General features: G+C 38.1%; 1 protein-coding gene across 1 annotated transcript in view; it reads left to right on the top strand.

Annotated features, from left to right (window-relative positions):
* The window catches only part of LOC121535903 (interferon-induced very large GTPase 1-like), a 60511-nt gene that overhangs the window by 35055 nt on the left and 2854 nt on the right, over positions 1-22602 (top strand). The window contains 2 exon segments of the mRNA XM_045215790.1: positions 20129-20296; positions 21129-21366. Of these exon segments, the coding sequence (XP_045071725.1) occupies positions 20129-20296; positions 21129-21366 (406 nt within the window).

The raw sequence follows: 22602 nt of genomic DNA, 5'->3' as shown, positions 1-22602 counted from the left end.
CTCAATTTTTTGAATGGGGCATGCTTATTTAAGATGGAGAGGAAAGCACTTTGAAGAACATCCAAGCATCCTCTACTGACGGAATGAGGTCAATATCCATCCAGGATACCCGGGCCAGGTCAATTAGAAAGGCCTGCTTGCTGAAGTGTTTTAGGGAGCGTTTGACAGTGATGAGGGTGGTCGTTTGACCGGGGACCCATTATGGACGTAGGCAATGAGGCAGTGATCACTGAGATCCTGGTTGAAGACAGTGGAGGTGTATTTAGAGGTTAAATTAGTCAGGATGATATCTATGAGGGTGCCCATGTTTTTGGATTTAGGGTTGTACCTGGTAGGTTCCTTGATAATTTGTGTGAGATTGAGGGCATCTAGTTTAGATTGTAGGACGGCCGGGGTGTTAAGCATATCTCAGTTTAGGTCACCAACAAGCAGTACGAACTCTGAGGATAGATGGAGGGCAAGCAATTCACATATGGTGTCCAGGGCACAACTGGGGGCTGAGGGGGGTCTGTAGCAAGCGGCAACAGTGAGAGACTTATTTCTGGAAAGGTGGATTTTTAGAAGTGGAAGCTCAAACTGTTTGGGCACAGACCTGGATAGTATGATAGAGCTCTGCAGGCTATCTCTACAGTAGATTGCAACTCCGCCTCCTTTGGCAGTTCTATCTAGACGGAAAATGTTGTAGTTCGGAATGGAAATTTCTGAATTTTTGGTGGCCTTCCTAAGCCAAGATTCAGACACTGCTAGAACATCAGGGTTGGCAGAGTGTGCTAACGCAGTGAATAACTCAAACTTGGGGAGGAGACTTCTGATGTTAACATGCAAGAAACCAAGGCTTTTACGGTTACAGATGTCAACAAATGATAGCGCCTGGGGGATAGGAGTGATACTGGGGGCTACAGGGCCTGGGTTAACCTCTACATCACCAGAGGAACAGAGGAGGAATAGAATAAGGATATGGCTAAAGGCTTTAAGAACTGGTCTTCTAGTGCGTTGGGTACAGAGAAAGGGGGCAGAATAGATTCAGGGCGTTGTAGACAGACAAGGATATGAAAGGATATGAGTACAGTGGAGGTACACCTAAGCATTGGGTAACTATGAAAGAGATAGCATCACTGGAGGTACAGATTGAGCCGGTCTCCGCGTGTATGGGGGGTGGGACAAAGGAGCTCTCTGAGGCTGGTTGAGCTGAAGTTGGGGCTCTACAGTGAAATTGTATAATAAGAACGAACCCAAACAGCAATAGGCTAGGCATATTGACATGGGGAGAGGCATAACGCAATCACAGGTGTTATTCGAGAGAGCTAAGACAACAACTGGTAATGGCGACGAAAGTTTGGGCTGAGGCTAAACAGATAAACAGGATGGGGTGCCGTGTAAAGGAACAGTCCAGCAGGCATTAGCTGTGTAGCCAATAATAATAATAATAATATGCCATTTAGCAGACGCTTTTATCCAAAGCGACTTACAGTCATGTGTGCATACATTTTTACATATGGGTGGTCCGGGGGATCGAACCCACTACCCTGGCGTTACAAGCACCATGCTCTACCAATTGAGCTACAGAGGACAATAAGGTCCAGTGAACAGCACTATGTAAGTCCGGGAGCAGATCGTAGGCTGCTAAAGCACAGGCGAGCAGGAGGCACGGCTGTTGATTGTGCGTGCTAGCGGGCCGGGGCTAGCAGATGTTGAAACCACATCAGACGTAGTGTATGTGTCGCTCAGGTGGGTGTCTAGGGTAAATGGTTGGGGACCATTCAATCATGATAGGACAAGAAATAACTAAACTATATCATTTATTTTAAAATGTAAATCCCATATCTGCACAAAATTGAAAGCTCTCTCACACAACCCCTGCTCGCAGACACCAATGGGCTCTGGTATTCGCAACCATTTCCTTTTTCACTCACTTAACTCCACACTTTTCAAAACACAAAAACACACACCCCACCTTCCATCACAATACATCCGCACATACTGTACTTTCTAGGTGCTCTGTTTGTGTCACGGTTTACTAAGCCAGAACCCAGAAGCAGACCAGGACAAGGTGAGTTGAAACGAAGGTGAGTATTTATTTCACAGATTCAAAAAAACGATGTAGAATAATCCAGGGGACAGAGCGGACGGCGGAGATGAGTTGGTGGAGGTGCAGTGGTAGATCCAAGAATGGCTCGGCAGCCGCCGACAACCAGGCAGGGTTGGGTGAAGGTTCCGGGAGATTGACTGCAGATAGAAACAAAACGGAGGTAAGTACACGGCAAGCCAACAAGGTGCAAAACAACAAAACTAACGCTAGAAACTCCAAGGCTGATACACTGACAAACATACTGTTCATGGCTAACGATCCGGCAGGGAATGGATGTCAGGTCAGGGCTTAAGAAGGGTGATGATCAGGACCAGGTGTGCAGACCGCTGATGAGATGCAGGTGCGGTTAATCGGGAGATCTCCCGCCTAGCAACGTCGCCCGGCAACCAGGCCGGGAGCGTTCACGAACCCTCAGGAAACTGGAGATTCCGAGCAGAAAAATGGCAACACAGGCAGGAACCGACTCAGGATGCAGGGTTCATGACAGTTTGCTGTGTTTTTAACTGTGTTGATTCTGAGTACTGTTGTGTTCCAGTTCCTTATATTTGAAGATAATTATCCTTTCTTCTAATGCTTTCTTATCTATTTATAAAATACTATAAAAAGAAAGCTGAATACTAATTATTTTACAACATTCCCTGTCTTGAATGGTACAGTGTAGTTGTAGTTTATTTCTTTATCAATTGTAGTATTTTATTGTTTTCCTATATATATATTTTTCATTACAATCCCTACCATGGGCAGTTTGGGTGTTCCATTATTCGACTCCTCTATGAGAACTTTGTAATATTTAGAATAGCCATGGAGTGGTCTTGGTGTCTCGGAACATTTGGTTATCAAGATACAGTCGAGAGCTACACATTTCCCTTTTAATCTATTCTCCTTAAAGTTGGGTACATAACTTTGTGCCGTTCTGCAATTTCTTTCGGGAACTGATCATGAATTCCTATTTTCGTGCCAGCGAGTCTTTCACACAGGCCTTTAACCATTATTTTATCTTTAAATAATGCAAATGTGCTAACGATTGGGCACTCATATCACTGTCCTAAACAGATTACACGTTCTAGTTGGATTTTGTTGACAACATCGCCTGGGATCTTTATCGCTGTATGAAATAATTATTTCACCACGATTTCAGGACTTTTTCCTTCTTTTTATTGGATAACAGATTTTCTCTCATAGATCTAGTCTGTATATCAATTAAGGCTTCTCTCAGAAACATGTTCTCCTTTTCAAGTTCATTAACGTCCGTTTCGATCGTATTGACTGCACCTTTTAGCTTGTCTGTTTCTTTCTCCATTGTCGTAACTTTTTCGTCACTCATCTTGAGGCTCGCCTTCATCTCCTTTATATCTTTACTGACTAATTCAAGTTTATCATTTATCGACTTCAACAAATCGGTTTCCACCCTTACCATTCCGGGTGGTGAAAAACATAAATCGTCTGGAGTCACGTTTTCTTTTGGGGATTGGTTCTCCATGTTTACTCTCCGTCATGTTTGGTTGTTGTTTGTTTTGGTAATATTAGTCGATACATTTGTCTTATAATTTGCTTTGTGTAGTTATCCAGATTGAAGGTTATTACCCCCGAGTATGTGGAATGAAGTGCTAATATACAGTACCAGTCAAAAGCTTGGACATTGTTTTTTACTTTGTAGAATAATAGTGAATACATCAAAACTATGAAATAACACGTATGGAATCATGTGGTAACCAAAAAAGTGTTAAACAAATCAAAATATATTTTATATTTGAGATTCTTGAAATAGCCACCCTTTGCCTTGATGACAGCTTTGCATCAAGGCAAGGCATTCTCTCAACCAGCTTCATTAAGTAGTCACCTGAAATGTATTTCAATGAACAGGTGTGCTTTCTTAAAAGTTAATTTGTGGAGTTTCTTTCCTTAATGCGTTTGAGCCAATCAGTTGTGTTGTGACAAGGTAGGGGGGGTGAGGGGGGGTATAAAGAAGATAGCCCTATTTGGTAAAATACCAAGTCCATATTATGCCAAGAACAGCTCAAATAAGCTAAGCTAAGAGAAACGACAGTCCATCATTACTTTAAGACATGAAGGTCAGTCAATACGGAAATTGTCATGAACTTTGAAAGTTATATCAAGTGCAGTCGCAAAAACCATCAAACTGGCTCTCATGAGGACCGCCACAGGAATGGAAGTCCCAAATGAATCCCAAAGGAATGGAAGCTGGTTGAGAGAATGCCAAGAGTGTGCAAAGCTGTCATCAAGGCAAAGGATGACTATTTGAAGAATCTCAAATATAACATTTTATTTTCATTTGTTTAACACTTTTTTGGTTACTACATGATTCCATATGTGTTATTTCATAGTTTTGATGTCTTCACTATTATTCTACAATGTAAAAAATAGTAAAAATAAAGAAAACCCTTTGAATGAGTAGCTGTGTCCAAACTTTTGACTGGTACTGTATAGTCGAAGTTACAGATATTGAATATTAGGTTTTTATCTTGAGGCGATCGTCATCGCTGTGTTCAGTCCGCCATCTTGGTCTGCCGCTCTTACATGACAGGGCCTGTTTTAAACATGCATCCTGTTTGCAACAAGACACTTAAGTAATACTGCAAAAAATGTTGCTAGGAAATACACTTTTTGTTATGAATACAAAGCGTTATGTTTGAGGCAAATCCAACACAACACATCACCGAGTACCATTCTTCAAATTTTCAAACATTGTTGTGGCTGCATCATGTTATGGGTATGGTTGTCATCGACAAGGACTAGGGAGTTTTTTTTTGATAAAAAGAAACGGAATACAGCTAAGCACAGGCAAAATCCTAGAAGAAAACCTGTTTCAGTCTGGTTTCCAACAGACACTGTGAGACGAATTCACCTTTCAGCAGGACAATTACCCAAAACACAAGGCCAAATCTACAGTGAAGTTGCTTACCAAGATGACATTGAATGTTCTTGAGTGGGCTAGTTACAGTTTTGACTTAAATCGGCTTGCAAATCTATGGCAAGACTTGAAAATGTCTGTCTAGCACAGGAGGCTGGTGGCACCTTAATTGGGGAGAACAGGCTCGTGGTAATGGCTGGAGCGGAATAGGTGGAATGGTATCAAATACATCAAGCACATGGTTTTCATGTGTTTGATGCCATTCTATTTGCTCCATTCAGGCCATTATTATGATCAACAACCAAATCAAAATAATAATGATAAAATATTGTACAATTCAGGTGTGCAAAGCTCTTAGAGACTATCCCCAAAAGACTCACAGCTGTAATTGCTGCCAAAGGTGTTTCTAACATGTATTGACTCAGGGGGGTGAATACTTATCTAATGAAGATATATGTGTTTTATTTTTCATACATTTTTTATAGATGTTAGAATTTTTCTACCACTTTGACATTACGGAGTAGTTTATGTAGATCGTTGACCTAAAATGGAAATTGAATCATTTTTAATACCACTTTGTAACACAACGAAATGCGGAAAAAGTTCAGGGGTGTGTATACTTTCTGAAGGCGCTGTAGGCTGTCTAAAACAAATTAAACTACAAATGTTATGGGATGCATTTTCTCCATTGTTTTTGATGGTAGGCCACTCTGGTAGGCCTACATTATGATCAAATAGCCACAGTAGCCTACTTGGCCACTGTTAAAACTGTAACTTAAAGCGGGTACATCCTCAGTGTTCACAGTAAACGCGCACGGGAAGTTACACAGAATTTTCACAACGTTCAAGTTTGCACTCAGCAGACCTGAAAATTGCTCAGTACCAAAAAAATTAGAGGGAACATTGGTTGTGAGATCTAATATTCATAGTGCAACTGCAGAAAAAGACAACCTGGAACGGCATCTTTCTCTCAATTAAATGGGTCAGGTGTTACTAGCTACTTGTGAGGTTAATGAATCACTTTTCTCCGTCAGATAAATGGTCTAAAATGGTGCAGTGCTGTATACTACAGTCTATAGACTGTGTGAAACAAATTCAACTCTACAATTGTTGACTATAATTTCATTAGAAATGACTGACAAGAAAAGGATCAACTAAATCACATGATGATGGTGCACCTTTACAAGTAGTCTATTATAAATCAACTGATTTATCATACTAGCCTAATACAGCAGCCATCAGCATTATATTATGAGAGTATTGAGGCAGTGCTGGACAGATACCACGATTTGTTAAGACACTCTTATTTATGTGTGTAGTGTAGTCTACTAGTGAACATTACTTTAGTCCAGTCCATGGTTTCATTATAATGATAACTACTGTAGTGTAGCCTACTAGTGAACATTACTGTAGTCCAGTACATGGTTTCATTATACTGATAACTACTGTAGTGTAGCCTACTAGTGAACATTACTGTAGTCCAGTCCATGGTTTCATTATACTGATAACTACTGTAGTGTAGTTTACTAGTGAACATTACTGTTAGTCCAGTCCATGTTTTCATTATACTGATAACTACTGTAGTGTAGTCTACTAGTGAACATTACTGTAGTCCAGTCCATGGTTTCATTATACTGATAACTACTGTAGTGTAGTTTACTAGTGAACATTACTGTTAGTCCAGTCCATGGTTTCATTATACTGATAACTACTGTAGTGTAGTTTACTAGTGAACATTACTATTAGTCCACTCCATGGTTTCATTATACTGATAACTACTGAAGTGTAGTCTACTAGTGAACATTACTTTAGTCCAGTCCATGGTTTCATTATACTGATAACTACTGTAGTGTAGCCTACTAGTGAACATTACTGTTAGTCCAGTCAATGGTTTCATTATACTGATAACTACTGTAGTGTAGTCTACTAGTGAACATTACTGTAGTCCAGTCCATGGTTTCATCATACTGATAACTACTGTAGTGTAGTCTACTAGTGAACATTACTGTTAGTCCAGTCCATGGTTTCATTATACTGATAACTACTGTAGTGTAGTCTACTAGTGAACATTACTGTTAGTCCAGTCCATGGTTTCATTAAACTGATAACTACTGAAGTGTAGTCTACTAGTGAACATTACTTTAGTCCAGTCCATGGTTTCATTATACTGATAACTACTGTAGTGTAGTTTACTAGTGAACATTACTGTTAGTCCAGTCCATGGTTTCATTATACTGATAACTACTGAAGTGTAGTCTACTAGTGAACATTACTTTAGTCTAGTCCATGGTTTCATTATACTGATAACTACTGTAGTGTAGCCTACTAGTGAACATTACTGTTAGTCCAGTCAATGGTTTCATTATACTGATAACTACTGTAGTGTAGTCTACTAGTGAACATTACTGTAGTCCAGTCCATGGTTTCATTATACTGATAACTACTGTAGTGTAGTCTACTAGTGAAGATTACTGTTAGTCCAGTCCATGGTTTCATTATACTGATAACTACTGTAGTGTAGTCTACTAGTGAACATTACTGTAGTCCAGTCCATGGTTTCATTATACTGATAACTACTGTAGTGTAGTTTACTAGTGAACATTACTGTTAGTCCAGTCCATGGTTTCATTATACTGATAACTACTGTAGTGTAGTTTACTAGTGAACATTACTATTAGTCCAGTCCATGGTTTCATTATACTGATAACTACTGAAGTGTAGTCTACTAGTGAACATTACTTTAGTCCAGTCCATGGTTTCATTATACTGATAACTACTGTAGTGTAGCCTACTAGTGAACATTACTGTTAGTCCAGTCAATGGTTTCATTATACTGATAACTACTGTAGTGTAGTCTACTAGTGAACATTACTGTAGTCCAGTCCATGGTTTCATCATACTGATAACTACTGTAGTGTAGTCTACTAGTGAACATTACTGTTAGTCCAGTCCATGGTTTCATTATACTGATAACTACTGTAGTGTAGTCTACTAGTGAACATTACTGTTAGTCCAGTCCATGGTTTCATTATACTGATAACTACTGAAGTGTAGTCTACTAGTGAACATTACTTTAGTCCAGTCCATGGTTTCATTATACTGATAACTACTGTAGTGTAGTTTACTAGTGAACATTACTGTTAGTCCAGTCCATGGTTTCATTATACTGATAACTACTGAAGTGTAGTCTACTAGTGAACATTACTTTAGTCCAGTCCATGGTTTCATTATACTGATAACTACTGTAGTGTAGCCTACTAGTGGACATTACTGTTAGTCCAGTCAATGGTTTCATTATACTGATAACTACTGTAGAGTAGTCTACTAGTGAACATTACTGTAGTCCAGTCCATGGTTTCATTATACTGATAACTACTGTAGTGTAGTCTACTAGTGAAGATTACTGTTAGTCCAGTCCATGGTTACATTATACTGATAACTACTGTAGTGTAGTCTACTAGTGAACATTACTTTAGTCCAGTCCATGGTTTCATTATACTGATAACTACTGTAGTGTAGTCTACTAGTGAACATTACTTTAGTCCAGTCCATGGTTTCATTATACTGATAACTACTGTAGTGTAGTTTACTAGTGAACATTACTGTAGTCCAGTCCATGGTTTCATTATACTGATAACTACTGTAGTGTAGTCTACTAGTGAACATTACTTTAGTCCAGTCCATGGTTTCATTATACTGATAACTACTGTAGTGTAGTCTACTAGTGAACATTACTGATAGTCCAGTCCATGGTTTCATTATACTGATAACTACTGTAGTGTAGTCTACTAGTGAACATTACTTTAGTCCTGTCCATGGTTTCATTATACTGATAACTACTGTAGTGTAGTCTACTAGTGAACATTACTGTAGTCCAGTCCATGGTTTCATTATACTGATAACTACTGTAGTGTAGTCTACTAGTGAACATTACTTTAGTCCAGTCTATGTTTTCATTATACTGATAACTACTGTAGTGTAGTCTAATAGTGAACATTACTTTAGTCCAGTCCATGGTTTCGTTATACTGATAACTGCTGTAGTGTAGTCTACTAGTGAACATTACTGTAGACCAGTCCATGGTTTCATTATACTGATAACTACTGTAGTGTAGTCTACTAGTGAACATTACTGTTAGTCCAGTCAATGGTTTCATTATACTAATAACTACTGTAGTGTAGTCTACTAGTGAACATTACTTTAGTCCAGTCCATGGTTTCATTATACTGATAACTACTGTAGTGTAGTCTACCAGTGAACATTACTGTTAGTCCAGTCCATGTTTTCATTATACTGATAACTACTGTAGTGTATCTACTAGTGAACATTACTGTAGACTGGTCCATGTTTTCATTATACTGATACAGTGAGGGAAAAAGTATTTGATCCCCTGCTGATTATGTACGTTTGCCCACTGACAAAGACATGATCAGTCTATAATTTTAATGGTAGGTTTATTTGAACAGTGAGAGACAGAATAACAACAAAGAAATCCAGAAAAACGCATGTCAAAAATGTTATAAATTGATTTGCATTTTAATGAGGGAAATAAGTATTTCACCCCTCTGCAAAACATGACTTAGTACTTGGTGGCAAAACCCTTGTTGGTAATCACAGAGGTCAGACATTTCTTGTAGTTGGCCACCAGGTTAGTCCAGTCAATGGTTTCATTATACTGATAACTACTGTAGTGTAGTCTACTAGTGAACATTACTTTAGTCCAGTATATGTTTTCATTATACTGTTAACTACTGTAGTGTAGTCTACTAGTGAACATTACTTTAGTCCAGTCTATGTTTTCATTATACTGATAACTACTGTAGTGTAGTCTACTAGTGAACATTACTTTAGTCCAGTCCATGGTTTCATTATACTGATAACTACTGCAGTGTAGTCTACTAGTGAACATTACTGTAGTCCAGTCCATGGTTTCATTATACTGATAACTACTGTAGTGTAGTCTACTAGTGAACATTACTGATAGTCCAGTCCATGGTTTCAATATACTGATAACTACTGTAGTGTAGTCTACTAGTGAACATTACTTTAGTCCAGTCCATGGTTTCATTATACTGATAACTACTGTAGTATAGTCTACTAGTGAACATTACTTTAGTCCAGTCCATGTTTTCATTATACTGATAACTACTGTAGTGTAGTCTACTAGTGAACATTACTGTAACGCCAGTCCATGGTTTCATTATACTGATAACTACTGTAGTGTAGTCTACTAGTGAACATTACTCTAGTCCAGTCCATGGTTTCATTATACTGATAACTACTAGTCTACTAGTGACATTACTGTTAGTCCAGTCCATGGTTTCATTATACTGATAACTACTGTAGTGTAGTCTACTAGTGAACATTACTGTTAGTCCAGTCCATGGTTTCATTAAACTGATAACTACTGAAGTGTAGTCTACTAGTGAACATTACTTTAGTCCAGTCCATGGTTTCATTAAACTGATAACTACTGAAGTGTAGTCTACTAGTGAACATTACTTTAGTCCAGTCCATGGTTTCATTATACTGATAACTACTGTAGTGTAGTCTACTAGTGAACATTACTTTAGTCCAGTCCATGGTTTCATTATACTGATAACTACTGTAGTGTAGTTTACTAGTGAACATTACTGTAGTCCAGTCCATGGTTTCATTATACTGATAACTACTGTAGTGTAGTCTACTAGTGAACATTACTTTAGTCCAGTCCATGGTTTCATTATACTGATAACTACTGTAGTGTAGTCTACTAGTGAACATTACTGATAGTCCAGTCCATGGTTTCATTATACTGATAACTACTGTAGTGTAGTCTACTAGTGAACATTACTTTAGTCCTGTCCATGGTTTCATTATACTGATAACTACTGTAGTGTAGTCTACTAGTGAACATTACTGTAGTCCAGTCCATGGTTTCATTATACTGATAACTACTGTAGTGTAGTCTACTAGTGAACATTACTTTAGTCCAGTCTATGTTTTCATTATACTGATAACTACTGTAGTGTAGTCTAATAGTGAACATTACTTTAGTCCAGTCCATGGTTTCGTTATACTGATAACTGCTGTAGTGTAGTCTACTAGTGAACATTACTGTAGACCAGTCCATGGTTTCATTATACTGATAACTACTGTAGTGTAGTCTACTAGTGAACATTACTGTTAGTCCAGTCAATGGTTTCATTATACTAATAACTACTGTAGTGTAGTCTACTAGTGAACATTACTTTAGTCCAGTCCATGGTTTCATTATACTGATAACTACTGTAGTGTAGTCTACCAGTGAACATTACTGTTAGTCCAGTCCATGTTTTCATTATACTGATAACTACTGTAGTGTATCTACTAGTGAACATTACTGTAGACTGGTCCATGTTTTCATTATACTGATACAGTGAGGGAAAAAGTATTTGATCCCCTGCTGATTATGTACGTTTGCCCACTGACAAAGACATGATCAGTCTATAATTTTAATGGTAGGTTTATTTGAACAGTGAGAGACAGAATAACAACAAAGAAATCCAGAAAAACGCATGTCAAAAATGTTATAAATTGATTTGCATTTTAATGAGGGAAATAAGTATTTCACCCCTCTGCAAAACATGACTTAGTACTTGGTGGCAAAACCCTTGTTGGTAATCACAGAGGTCAGACATTTCTTGTAGTTGGCCACCAGGTTAGTCCAGTCAATGGTTTCATTATACTGATAACTACTGTAGTGTAGTCTACTAGTGAACATTACTTTAGTCCAGTATATGTTTTCATTATACTGTTAACTACTGTAGTGTAGTCTACTAGTGAACATTACTTTAGTCCAGTCTATGTTTTCATTATACTGATAACTACTGTAGTGTAGTCTACTAGTGAACATTACTGATAGTCCAGTCCATGGTTTCAATATACTGATAACTACTGTAGTGTAGTCTACTAGTGAACATTACTTTAGTCCAGTCCATGGTTTCATTATACTGATAACTACTGTAGTATAGTCTACTAGTGAACATTACTTTAGTCCAGTCCATGTTTTCATTATACTGATAACTACTGTAGTGTAGTCTACTAGTGAACATTACTGTAACGCCAGTCCATGGTTTCATTATACTGATAACTACTGTAGTGTAGTCTACTAGTGAACATTACTCTAGTCCAGTCCATGGTTTCATTATACTGATAACTACTAGTCTACTAGTGACATTACTGTTAGTCCAGTCCATGGTTTCATTATACTGATAACTACTGTAGTGTAGTCTACTAGTGAACATTACTGTTAGTCCAGTCCATGGTTTCATTAAACTGATAACTACTGAAGTGTAGTCTACTAGTGAACATTACTTTAGTCCAGTCCATGGTTTCATTATACTGATAACTACTGTAGTGTAGTCTACTAGTGAACATTACTGTTAGTCCAGTCCATGGTTTCATTAAACTGATAACTACTGAAGTGTAGTCTACTAGTGAACATTACTTTAGTCCAGTCCATGGTTTCATTATACTGATAACTACTGTAGTGTAGTTTACTAGTGAACATTACTGTTAGTCCAGTCCATGGTTTCATTATACTGATAACTACTGAAGTGTAGTCTACTAGTGAACATTACTTTAGTCTAGTCCATGGTTTCATTATACTGATAACTACTGTAGTGTAGCCTACTAGTGAACATTACTGTTAGTCCAGTCAATGGTTTCATTATACTGATAACTACTGTAGTGTAGTCTACTAGTGAACATTACTGTAGTCCAGTCCATGGTTTCATTATACTGATAACTACTGTAGTGTAGTCTACTAGTGAAGATTACTGTTAGTCCAGTCCATGGTTTCATTATACTGATAACTACTGTAGTGTAGTCTACTAGTGAACATTACTGTAGTCCAGTCCATGGTTTCATTATACTGATAACTACTGTAGTGTAGTTTACTAGTGAACATTACTGTTAGTCCAGTCCATGGTTTCATTATACTGATAACTACTGTAGTGTAGTTTACTAGTGAACATTACTATTAGTCCAGTCCATGGTTTCATTATACTGATAACTACTGAAGTGTAGTCTACTAGTGAACATTACTTTAGTCCAGTCCATGGTTTCATTATACTGATAACTACTGTAGTGTAGCCTACTAGTGAACATTACTGTTAGTCCAGTCAATGGTTTCATTATACTGATAACTACTGTAGTGTAGTCTACTAGTGAACATTACTGTAGTCCAGTCCATGGTTTCATCATACTGATAACTACTGTAGTGTAGTCTACTAGTGAACATTACTGTTAGTCCAGTCCATGGTTTCATTATACTGATAACTACTGTAGTGTAGTCTACTAGTGAACATTACTGTTAGTCCAGTCCATGGTTTCATTATACTGATAACTACTGAAGTGTAGTCTACTAGTGAACATTACTTTAGTCCAGTCCATGGTTTCATTATACTGATAACTACTGTAGTGTAGTTTACTAGTGAACATTACTGTTAGTCCAGTCCATGGTTTCATTATACTGATAACTACTGAAGTGTAGTCTACTAGTGAACATTACTTTAGTCCAGTCCATGGTTTCATTATACTGATAACTACTGTAGTGTAGCCTACTAGTGGACATTACTGTTAGTCCAGTCAATGGTTTCATTATACTGATAACTACTGTAGTGTAGTCTACTAGTGAACATTACTGTAGTCCAGTCCATGGTTTCATTATACTGATAACTACTGTAGTGTAGTTTACTAGTGAACATTACTGTTAGTCCAGTCCATGGTTTCATTATACTGATAACTACTGTAGTGTAGTTTACTAGTGAACATTACTATTAGTCCAGTCCATGGTTTCATTATACTGATAACTACTGAAGTGTAGTCTACTAGTGAACATTACTTTAGTCCAGTCCATGGTTTCATTATACTGATAACTACTGTAGTGTAGCCTACTAGTGAACATTACTGTTAGTCCAGTCAATGGTTTCATTATACTGATAACTACTGTAGTGTAGTCTACTAGTGAACATTACTGTAGTCCAGTCCATGGTTTCATCATACTGATAACTACTGTAGTGTAGTCTACTAGTGAACATTACTGTTAGTCCAGTCCATGGTTTCATTATACTGATAACTACTGTAGTGTAGTCTACTAGTGAACATTACTGTTAGTCCAGTCCATGGTTTCATTATACTGATAACTACTGAAGTGTAGTCTACTAGTGAACATTACTTTAGTCCAGTCCATGGTTTCATTATACTGATAACTACTGTAGTGTAGTTTACTAGTGAACATTACTGTTAGTCCAGTCCATGGTTTCATTATACTGATAACTACTGAAGTGTAGTCTACTAGTGAACATTACTTTAGTCCAGTCCATGGTTTCATTATACTGATAACTACTGTAGTGTAGCCTACTAGTGGACATTACTGTTAGTCCAGTCAATGGTTTCATTATACTGATAACTACTGTAGTGTAGTCTACTAGTGAACATTACTGTAGTCCAGTCCATGGTTTCATTATACTGATAACTACTGTAGTGTAGTCTACTAGTGAAGATTACTGTTAGTCCAGTCCATGGTTACATTATACTGATAACTACTGTAGTGTAGTCTACTAGTGAACATTACTTTAGTCCAGTCCATGGTTTCATTATACTGATAACTACTGAAGTGTAGTCTACTAGTGAACATTACTTTAGTCCAGTCCATGGTTTCATTATACTGATAACTACTGTAGTGTAGTTTACTAGTGAACATTACTGTAGTCCAGTCCATGGTTTCATTATACTGATAACTACTGTAGTGTAGTCTACTAGTGAACATTACTTTAGTCCAGTCCATGGTTTCATTATACTGATAACTACTGTAGTGTAGTCTACTAGTGAACATTACTGATAGTCCAGTCCATGGTTTCATTATACTGATAACTACTGTAGTGTAGTCTACTAGTGAACATTACTTTAGTCCTGTCCATGGTTTCATTATACTGATAACTACTGTAGTGTAGTCTACTAGTGAACATTACTGTAGTCCAGTCCATGGTTTCATTATACTGATAACTACTGTAGTGTAGTCTACTAGTGAACATTACTTTAGTCCAGTCTATGTTTTCATTATACTGATAACTACTGTAGTGTAGTCTAATAGTGAACATTACTTTAGTCCAGTCCATGGTTTCGTTATACTGATAACTGCTGTAGTGTAGTCTACTAGTGAACATTACTGTAGACCAGTCCATGGTTTCATTATACTGATAACTACTGTAGTGTAGTCTACTAGTGAACATTACTGTTAGTCCAGTCAATGGTTTCATTATACTAATAACTACTGTAGTGTAGTCTACTAGTGAACATTACTTTAGTCCAGTCCATGGTTTCATTATACTGATAACTACTGTAGTGTAGTCTACCAGTGAACATTACTGTTAGTCCAGTCCATGTTTTCATTATACTGATAACTACTGTAGTGTATCTACTAGTGAACATTACTGTAGACTGGTCCATGTTTTCATTATACTGATACAGTGAGGGAAAAAGTATTTGATCCCCCTGCTGATTATGTACGTTTGCCCACTGACAAAGACATGATCAGTCTATAATTTTAATGGTAGGTTTATTTGAACAGTGAGAGACAGAATAACAACAAAGAAATCCAGAAAAACGCATGTCAAAAATGTTATAAATTGATTTGCATTTTAATGAGGGAAATAAGTATTTCACCCCTCTGCAAAACATGACTTAGTACTTGGTGGCAAAACCCTTGTTGGTAATCACAGAGGTCAGACATTTCTTGTAGTTGGCCACCAGGTTAGTCCAGTCAATGGTTTCATTATACTGATAACTACTGTAGTGTAGTCTACTAGTGAACATTACTTTAGTCCAGTATATGTTTTCATTATACTGTTAACTACTGTAGTGTAGTCTACTAGTGAACATTACTTTAGTCCAGTCTATGTTTTCATTATACTGATAACTACTGTAGTGTAGTCTACTAGTGAACATTACTTTAGTCCAGTCCATGGTTTCATTATACTGATAACTACTGCAGTGTAGTCTACTAGTGAACATTACTGTAGTCCAGTCCATGGTTTCATTATACTGATAACTACTGTAGTGTAGTCTACTAGTGAACATTACTGATAGTCCAGTCCATGGTTTCAATATACTGATAACTACTGTAGTGTAGTCTACTAGTGAACATTACTTTAGTCCAGTCCATGGTTTCATTATACTGATAACTACTGTAGTATAGTCTACTAGTGAACATTACTTTAGTCCAGTCCATGTTTTCATTATACTGATAACTACTGTAGTGTAGTCTACTAGTGAACATTACTGTAACGCCAGTCCATGGTTTCATTATACTGATAACTACTGTAGTGTAGTCTACTAGTGAACATTACTCTAGTCCAGTCCATGGTTTCATTATACTGATAACTACTAGTCTACTAGTGACATTACTGTTAGTCCAGTCCATGGTTTCATTATACTGATAACTACTGTAGTGTAGTCTAGTAGTGAACATTACTGTAGTCCAGTCCATGTTTTCATTATACTGTTAACTACTGTAGTGTAGTCTACTAGTGAACATTACTGTAGTCCAGTCCATGTTTTCATTATACTGATAACTACTGTAGTGTAGTCTACTAGTGAACATTACTGATAGTCCAGTCCATGGTTTCATTATACTGATAACTACTGTAGTGTAGTCTACTAGTGAACATTACTTTAGTCCTGTCCATGGTTTCATTATACTGATAACTACTGTAGTGTAGTCTACTAGTGAACATTACTGTAGTCCAGTCCATGGTTTCATTATACTGATAACTACTGTAGTGTAGTCTACTAGTGAACATTACTTTAGTCCAGTCTATGTTTTCATTATACTGATAACTACTGTAGTGTAGTCTAATAGTGAACATTACTTTAGTCCAGTCCATGGTTTCGTTATACTGATAACTGCTGTAGTGTAGTCTACTAGTGAACATTACTGTAGACCAGTCCATGGTTTCATTATACTGATAACTACTGTAGTGTAGTCTACTAGTGAACATTACTGTTAGTCCAGTCAATGGTTTCATTATACTAATAACTACTGTAGTGTAGTCTACTAGTGAACATTACTTTAGTCCAGTCCATGGTTTCATTATACTGATAACTACTGTAGTGTAGTCTACCAGTGAACATTACTGTTAGTCCAGTCCATGTTTTCATTATACTGATAACTACTGTAGTGTATCTACTAGTGAACATTACTGTAGACTGGTCCATGTTTTCATTATACTGATACAGTGAGGGAAAAAGTATTTGATCCCCTGCTGATTATGTACGTTTGCCCACTGACAAAGACATGATCAGTCTATAATTTTAATGGTAGGTTTATTTGAACAGTGAGAGACAGAATAACAACAAAGAAATCCAGAAAAACGCATGTCAAAAATGTTATAAATTGATTTGCATTTTAATGAGGGAAATAAGTATTTCACCCCTCTGCAAAACATGACTTAGTACTTGGTGGCAAAACCCTTGTTGGTAATCACAGAGGTCAGACATTTCTTGTAGTTGGCCACCAGGTTAGTCCAGTCAATGGTTTCATTATACTGATAACTACTGTAGTGTAGTCTACTAGTGAACATTACTTTAGTCCAGTATATGTTTTCATTATACTGTTAACTACTGTAGTGTAGTCTACTAGTGAACATTACTTTAGTCCAGTCCATGGTTTCATTATACTGATAACTACTGCAGTGTAGTCTACTAGTGAACATTACTGTAGTCCAGTCCATGGTTTCATTATACTGATAACTACTGTAGTGTAGTCTACTAGTGAACATTACTGATAGTCCAGTCCATGGTTTCAATATACTGATAACTACTGTAGTGTAGTCTACTAGTGAACATTACTTTAGTCCAGTCCATGGTTTCATTATACTGATAACTACTGTAGTATAGTCTACTAGTGAACATTACTTTAGTCCAGTCCATGTTTTCATTATACTGATAACTACTGTAGTGTAGTCTACTAGTGAACATTACTGTAACGCCAGTCCATGGTTTCATTATACTGATAACTACTGTAGTGTAGTCTACTAGTGAACATTACTCTAGTCCAGTCCATGGTTTCATTATACTGATAACTACTAGTCTACTAGTGACATTACTGTTAGTCCAGTCCATGGTTTCATTATACTGATAACTACTGTAGTGTAGTCTAGTAGTGAACATTACTGTAGTCCAGTCCATGTTTTCATTATACTGTTAACTACTGTAGTGTAGTCTACTAGTGAACATTACTGTAGTCCAGTCCATGTTTTCATTATACTGATAACTACTGTAGTGTAGTCTAATAGTGAACATTACTGTAATCTAGTCCATGGTTTCTTTATACTGTTATCTGATGCAGTCACCATTCCATTCCATATTTTACTCCTGCATTAGTTGAGCTACATGGCTAGTGAACAACAATGTAGGCTATCTATGTATCTCCACAATGCTTTCGAAATCAGACACCCGACCTACAATCTAATAATCCCTTTTACCCCATGTTACCCTATAAAGAGCAAAATGTGAACAAATATTTGTATTTATTTTTCATTGTATGTGCACTGTAGTGGCCATTAGGACTCGGTTGGTAGTAAATATGAAACATTACAGTAAATGGGGACACTAAACAACATAGTTAGCACATCCTGACTATTTAGCTGTTATTTAATGTGAAAAAATGGTTGCACTTTTCTGAAAACTCGTCAAACTATTCCTGAGATATTTACCTATTAGAAACAATTAGAAAAATTATAATGACACAATTACGCACACTTACCATAAAATGACCTAAGTGTGATGATAATTGTGATGATAGCCATTTGAAAGAACCAGAAAGAATAAAGTATCACGGTGACACCACCACATTGGTCACTGAGCCCAGAATGTCTCTCAAAGGTACAACAGGACCTAACACAATGAATAATGTGGAAACTGAGCAAGTTGGGGTGACTAAACTGCTTGGAGTAACCCTGGATTGTAAACTGTCATGGTCAAAGCATATTGATACAACAGTAGCTAAGATGGGGAGAAGTATGTCCATAATTATGTGCTGCTCTGCCTTCTTAACAACACTATCAACAAGGCAGGTCCTACATGCCCTAGTTTTGTCGCACCTAGACTACTGTTCAGTGGTGTGGTCAGGTGCCACAAGGAGGGACTTGGGAAAATTGCAGTTGGCTCAGAACAGGGCAGAACGGCTGGCCCTTAAAAGTACACGGAGAGCTAACATTAATGACATGCATGTTATTCTCTCCTGGCTTAGAGTGGAAGAGCGATTGACTTCATCACTGCTTGTTTTTTTAAGAGGTGTAGACAAGCTGAATGTACCGAGCTGTCTGTTTGGAATGCTGGCACACAGCTCGGACACCCATGCATACCCCGCAAGACTTGGGGACTCTTCACAGTCCCCAAGTCCAGAATAGGCTACGGGAAACACACAGTACTACATAGAGCCATGACCACATGGAACTCAATTCCACATCATGTAACTCAGTCAAGCAGTAAAATCAGATAAAAAAACAGATAGACCTACACTTTATGGAACAGCGCAGACTGTGAAGAGACACACAGGCACACACACACACACACACACACAGGCACACACACAGCATTCGTAAACACATGCTAACACACACCCTCTACACACACACATTTTAATGTTGTTATTTTGCTGTATTATTGATTTTGTATTGTAAATATGTTATGGTAGAGTAGTGTGTAATAATGTGTTGTGTTATGTATTGTTTTATTGTATGTAAATTGTGAGTGGACCCCGGGAAGAGTAGATGCTGCCTTGGCAGCCGCTAATGGGGATCCGTAATAAATACAAATACACAGTGGCATGCCATGTATGGTCTTTGAGATATCGACCAAAAAAACAAAGTTCATTAGAAAGGACAAAAATGAATTGCTGGGTCTCAGGAGGATACGATGATACAACAAGACGAGTTTACAGTGTATTGTGATTTTTACCAATGCATTTATCACTACGTGTTTAGGCTGTTGTATTTTCACAATTAAATTAGGCACACAGAAGGACATTATAATGTCAATTTAAATCCCCAAAACAGCAGGCCAACACTAGGCCTACTCTGCTTTTTTGTTTAAACGTTTTAATGTAATGGTATTTTTTTTTCACTCTTTTTTATTTACAGATTGATATGGGACCAGACCAGTCCTCTTCAGGATTGTGAAACCACCTCTCTGAGAGTTATAATGAGTTATCATCAGGGGGCTGAGGGTGGAGCCATCCTTAAAGAAAGACAGAAGGATGGGTCACCAAACAAGGATCTTGATGAGACCATGGACCCTGATATGAAGAGGTGTGTGTGTTTGTGCGCGCGCACAACTGCTCGTTGAAGACTTTTAGATCTGTATCCTATTTAAAAGTAATGCATTTTTAGAAGGATACTGAGTTACTGCATAGTACATTTAACATAAAATATAAAAGATTTGGTAAGCGTAAATGACTGAGGACAGACCAAGTCCAAAGGTAATGCTGCATGTGATTTGAGTATTTACTAAAGGTGCATGTCTGTCTTGTATTATTTGCAGTGTCCATCCAGAGATAGCTGAGTCTGTTTCCTCTGGTTATTTATCAATGAAGAGTGACCAATCCATGGAACTCCCTTTTCATTTCAAAGGGTAATATTTTACATACTCCTTTGAGCCTATGTCATAATAAGAACATTTTCTTAATTATTTGTGACTGAAGGTGAGACAAAAATGCACATAATGATGAGTAGGTTACCATGATAACAGATAGTTATAGGTAGGTTACCATGATAACATATAGTTATAGGTAGGTTACCATGATAACAGATAGTTATAGGTAGGTTACCATGATAACAGATAGTTATAGGTAGGTTACCATGATAACAGATAGTTATAGGTAGGTTACCATGTGTTATATTATCAGGCCATTATGTGTTAACCTGTATGGGTCATGTTCTTTTGATCAATGTATTTGATAAATTTGGCCCCGTGTAGCTCAGTTGGTAGAGCATGGCGCTTGCAACGCCAGGGTTGTGGGTTCGTTTCCCACGGGGGGCCAGTATGAAAATGTATGCACTCACTAACTGTAAGTCGCTCTGGATAAGAGTGTCTGCTAAATGACTAAAATTTAATAAATCTTATTTTCCAATTCCCAACCAGGCCAGGAGAGGTACCCTGTGATGTCTGTGATGAGGTCAAAGCTGTGAAGTTCTGTCTGACCTGCACTCAGTCCTACTGTGAGACCCATGTTAGGAAGCACTACACAGTACCTAAACTACAGAGACACACCCTGGTGGAGGTGACTGGAGACCTGGAGGAGAGACTCTGTCAGGAGCACCACAGAGCTCTGGAGGTGTTCTGCAGGACAGACCAGAAGCTGATCTGCAGTCTGTGTGCAGTAACAGAACACACAGGACATGATGTAGTCTATGAAGAGATAAAACAAGCAGGAAGACAGGTATAGTTTATGCTTTCTTCTCCCCTTTATCAGAAAACATGCTGACTTTCCTCTGTTGTCATCATTGTCCAATACAAAGTAGTGCAAATTTTTTTGCATCCCACTATACAAAATGTTTGTTTCTCCATAAAATACCACTTGTTCTGAAAACTATTTCACATTGATGATTTCATGGAAGACATGTTGCTGAGTGTTCAGTGACAAAGCACAAAGGTCATGACCTGATCATTGAAGAGATAAAACAAACAGGAAGACAGGTCGTTGATTCCCCCCCTCATTATACCTGTGTATACACTGAATATACATTGCCAAAAGTATGTGGACATCCCTTCAAATTAGTGTATTCGGCTATTTCAGCCACACCCGTTGCTGACAGGTGTATAAAATCAAGCACACCGCCATGCAATCTCCATAGACAAACATTGACAGTAGAATGGCCTTACTGAAGAGCTCAGTGACTTTCAACGTGACACCGTCATAGGATGCCACCTTTCCAACAAGTCAGTTCGTCAAATTTTGGCCTTTCTAGAGCTGCCCCGGTCAACTGTAAGTGCTGTTATTGTGAAGTGGAAACGTCTAGGAGCAACAATGGCTCAACCGCGAAGCGGTAGGCCACACAAGCTTACAGAACGGGACCACTGAGTGCTGAAGCACGTAGAGCGTAAAAGTCGTCTGTCCTCAGTTGCAACACTCACTACCGAGTTCCAAACTGACTCTGGGAGCAACGCCAGCACAAGAACTGTTCGTCGGGAGCTTCATGAAATGAGTTTCCATGGCAGAGCAGCCGCACACCAGCCTAAGATCACCACACGCAATTTCAAGCGTCGGCTGGAGTGGTGTAAAGCTCGCCGCCATTGGACTCTGGAACAGTGGAAACACGTTCTCTGGAGTGATGAATCACGCTTCACCATCTTGCAGTCCAACAGATGAATCTGGGTTTGGGGGATGCCAGGAGAACACTACCCGAATGCATAGTGCCAACTGTAAAGTTTTGTGGAGGAGGAATAATGGTCTGGGGCTGTTTTTCATGGTTGGGCTAGGCCCCTTAGTTCCAGTGAAGGGAAATCTTAACGCTACAGCATACAATGACATTCTAGACGATTCTGTGCATCCAACTTTGTGGCAACAGTTTGGGGAAGGCCATTTCCTGTTTCAGCTTGACAATGCCCCCGTTCA

The sequence above is a fragment of the Coregonus clupeaformis genome, unplaced genomic scaffold (genome assembly GCF_020615455.1).
Source record: "Coregonus clupeaformis isolate EN_2021a unplaced genomic scaffold, ASM2061545v1 scaf0515, whole genome shotgun sequence".
In the NCBI taxonomy this organism is placed as follows: domain Eukaryota; kingdom Metazoa; phylum Chordata; class Actinopteri; order Salmoniformes; family Salmonidae; genus Coregonus; species Coregonus clupeaformis.
The sequence above is the reverse complement of the archived record's forward strand: the minus strand, read 5'-3'. Positions and strand labels throughout refer to the sequence as shown.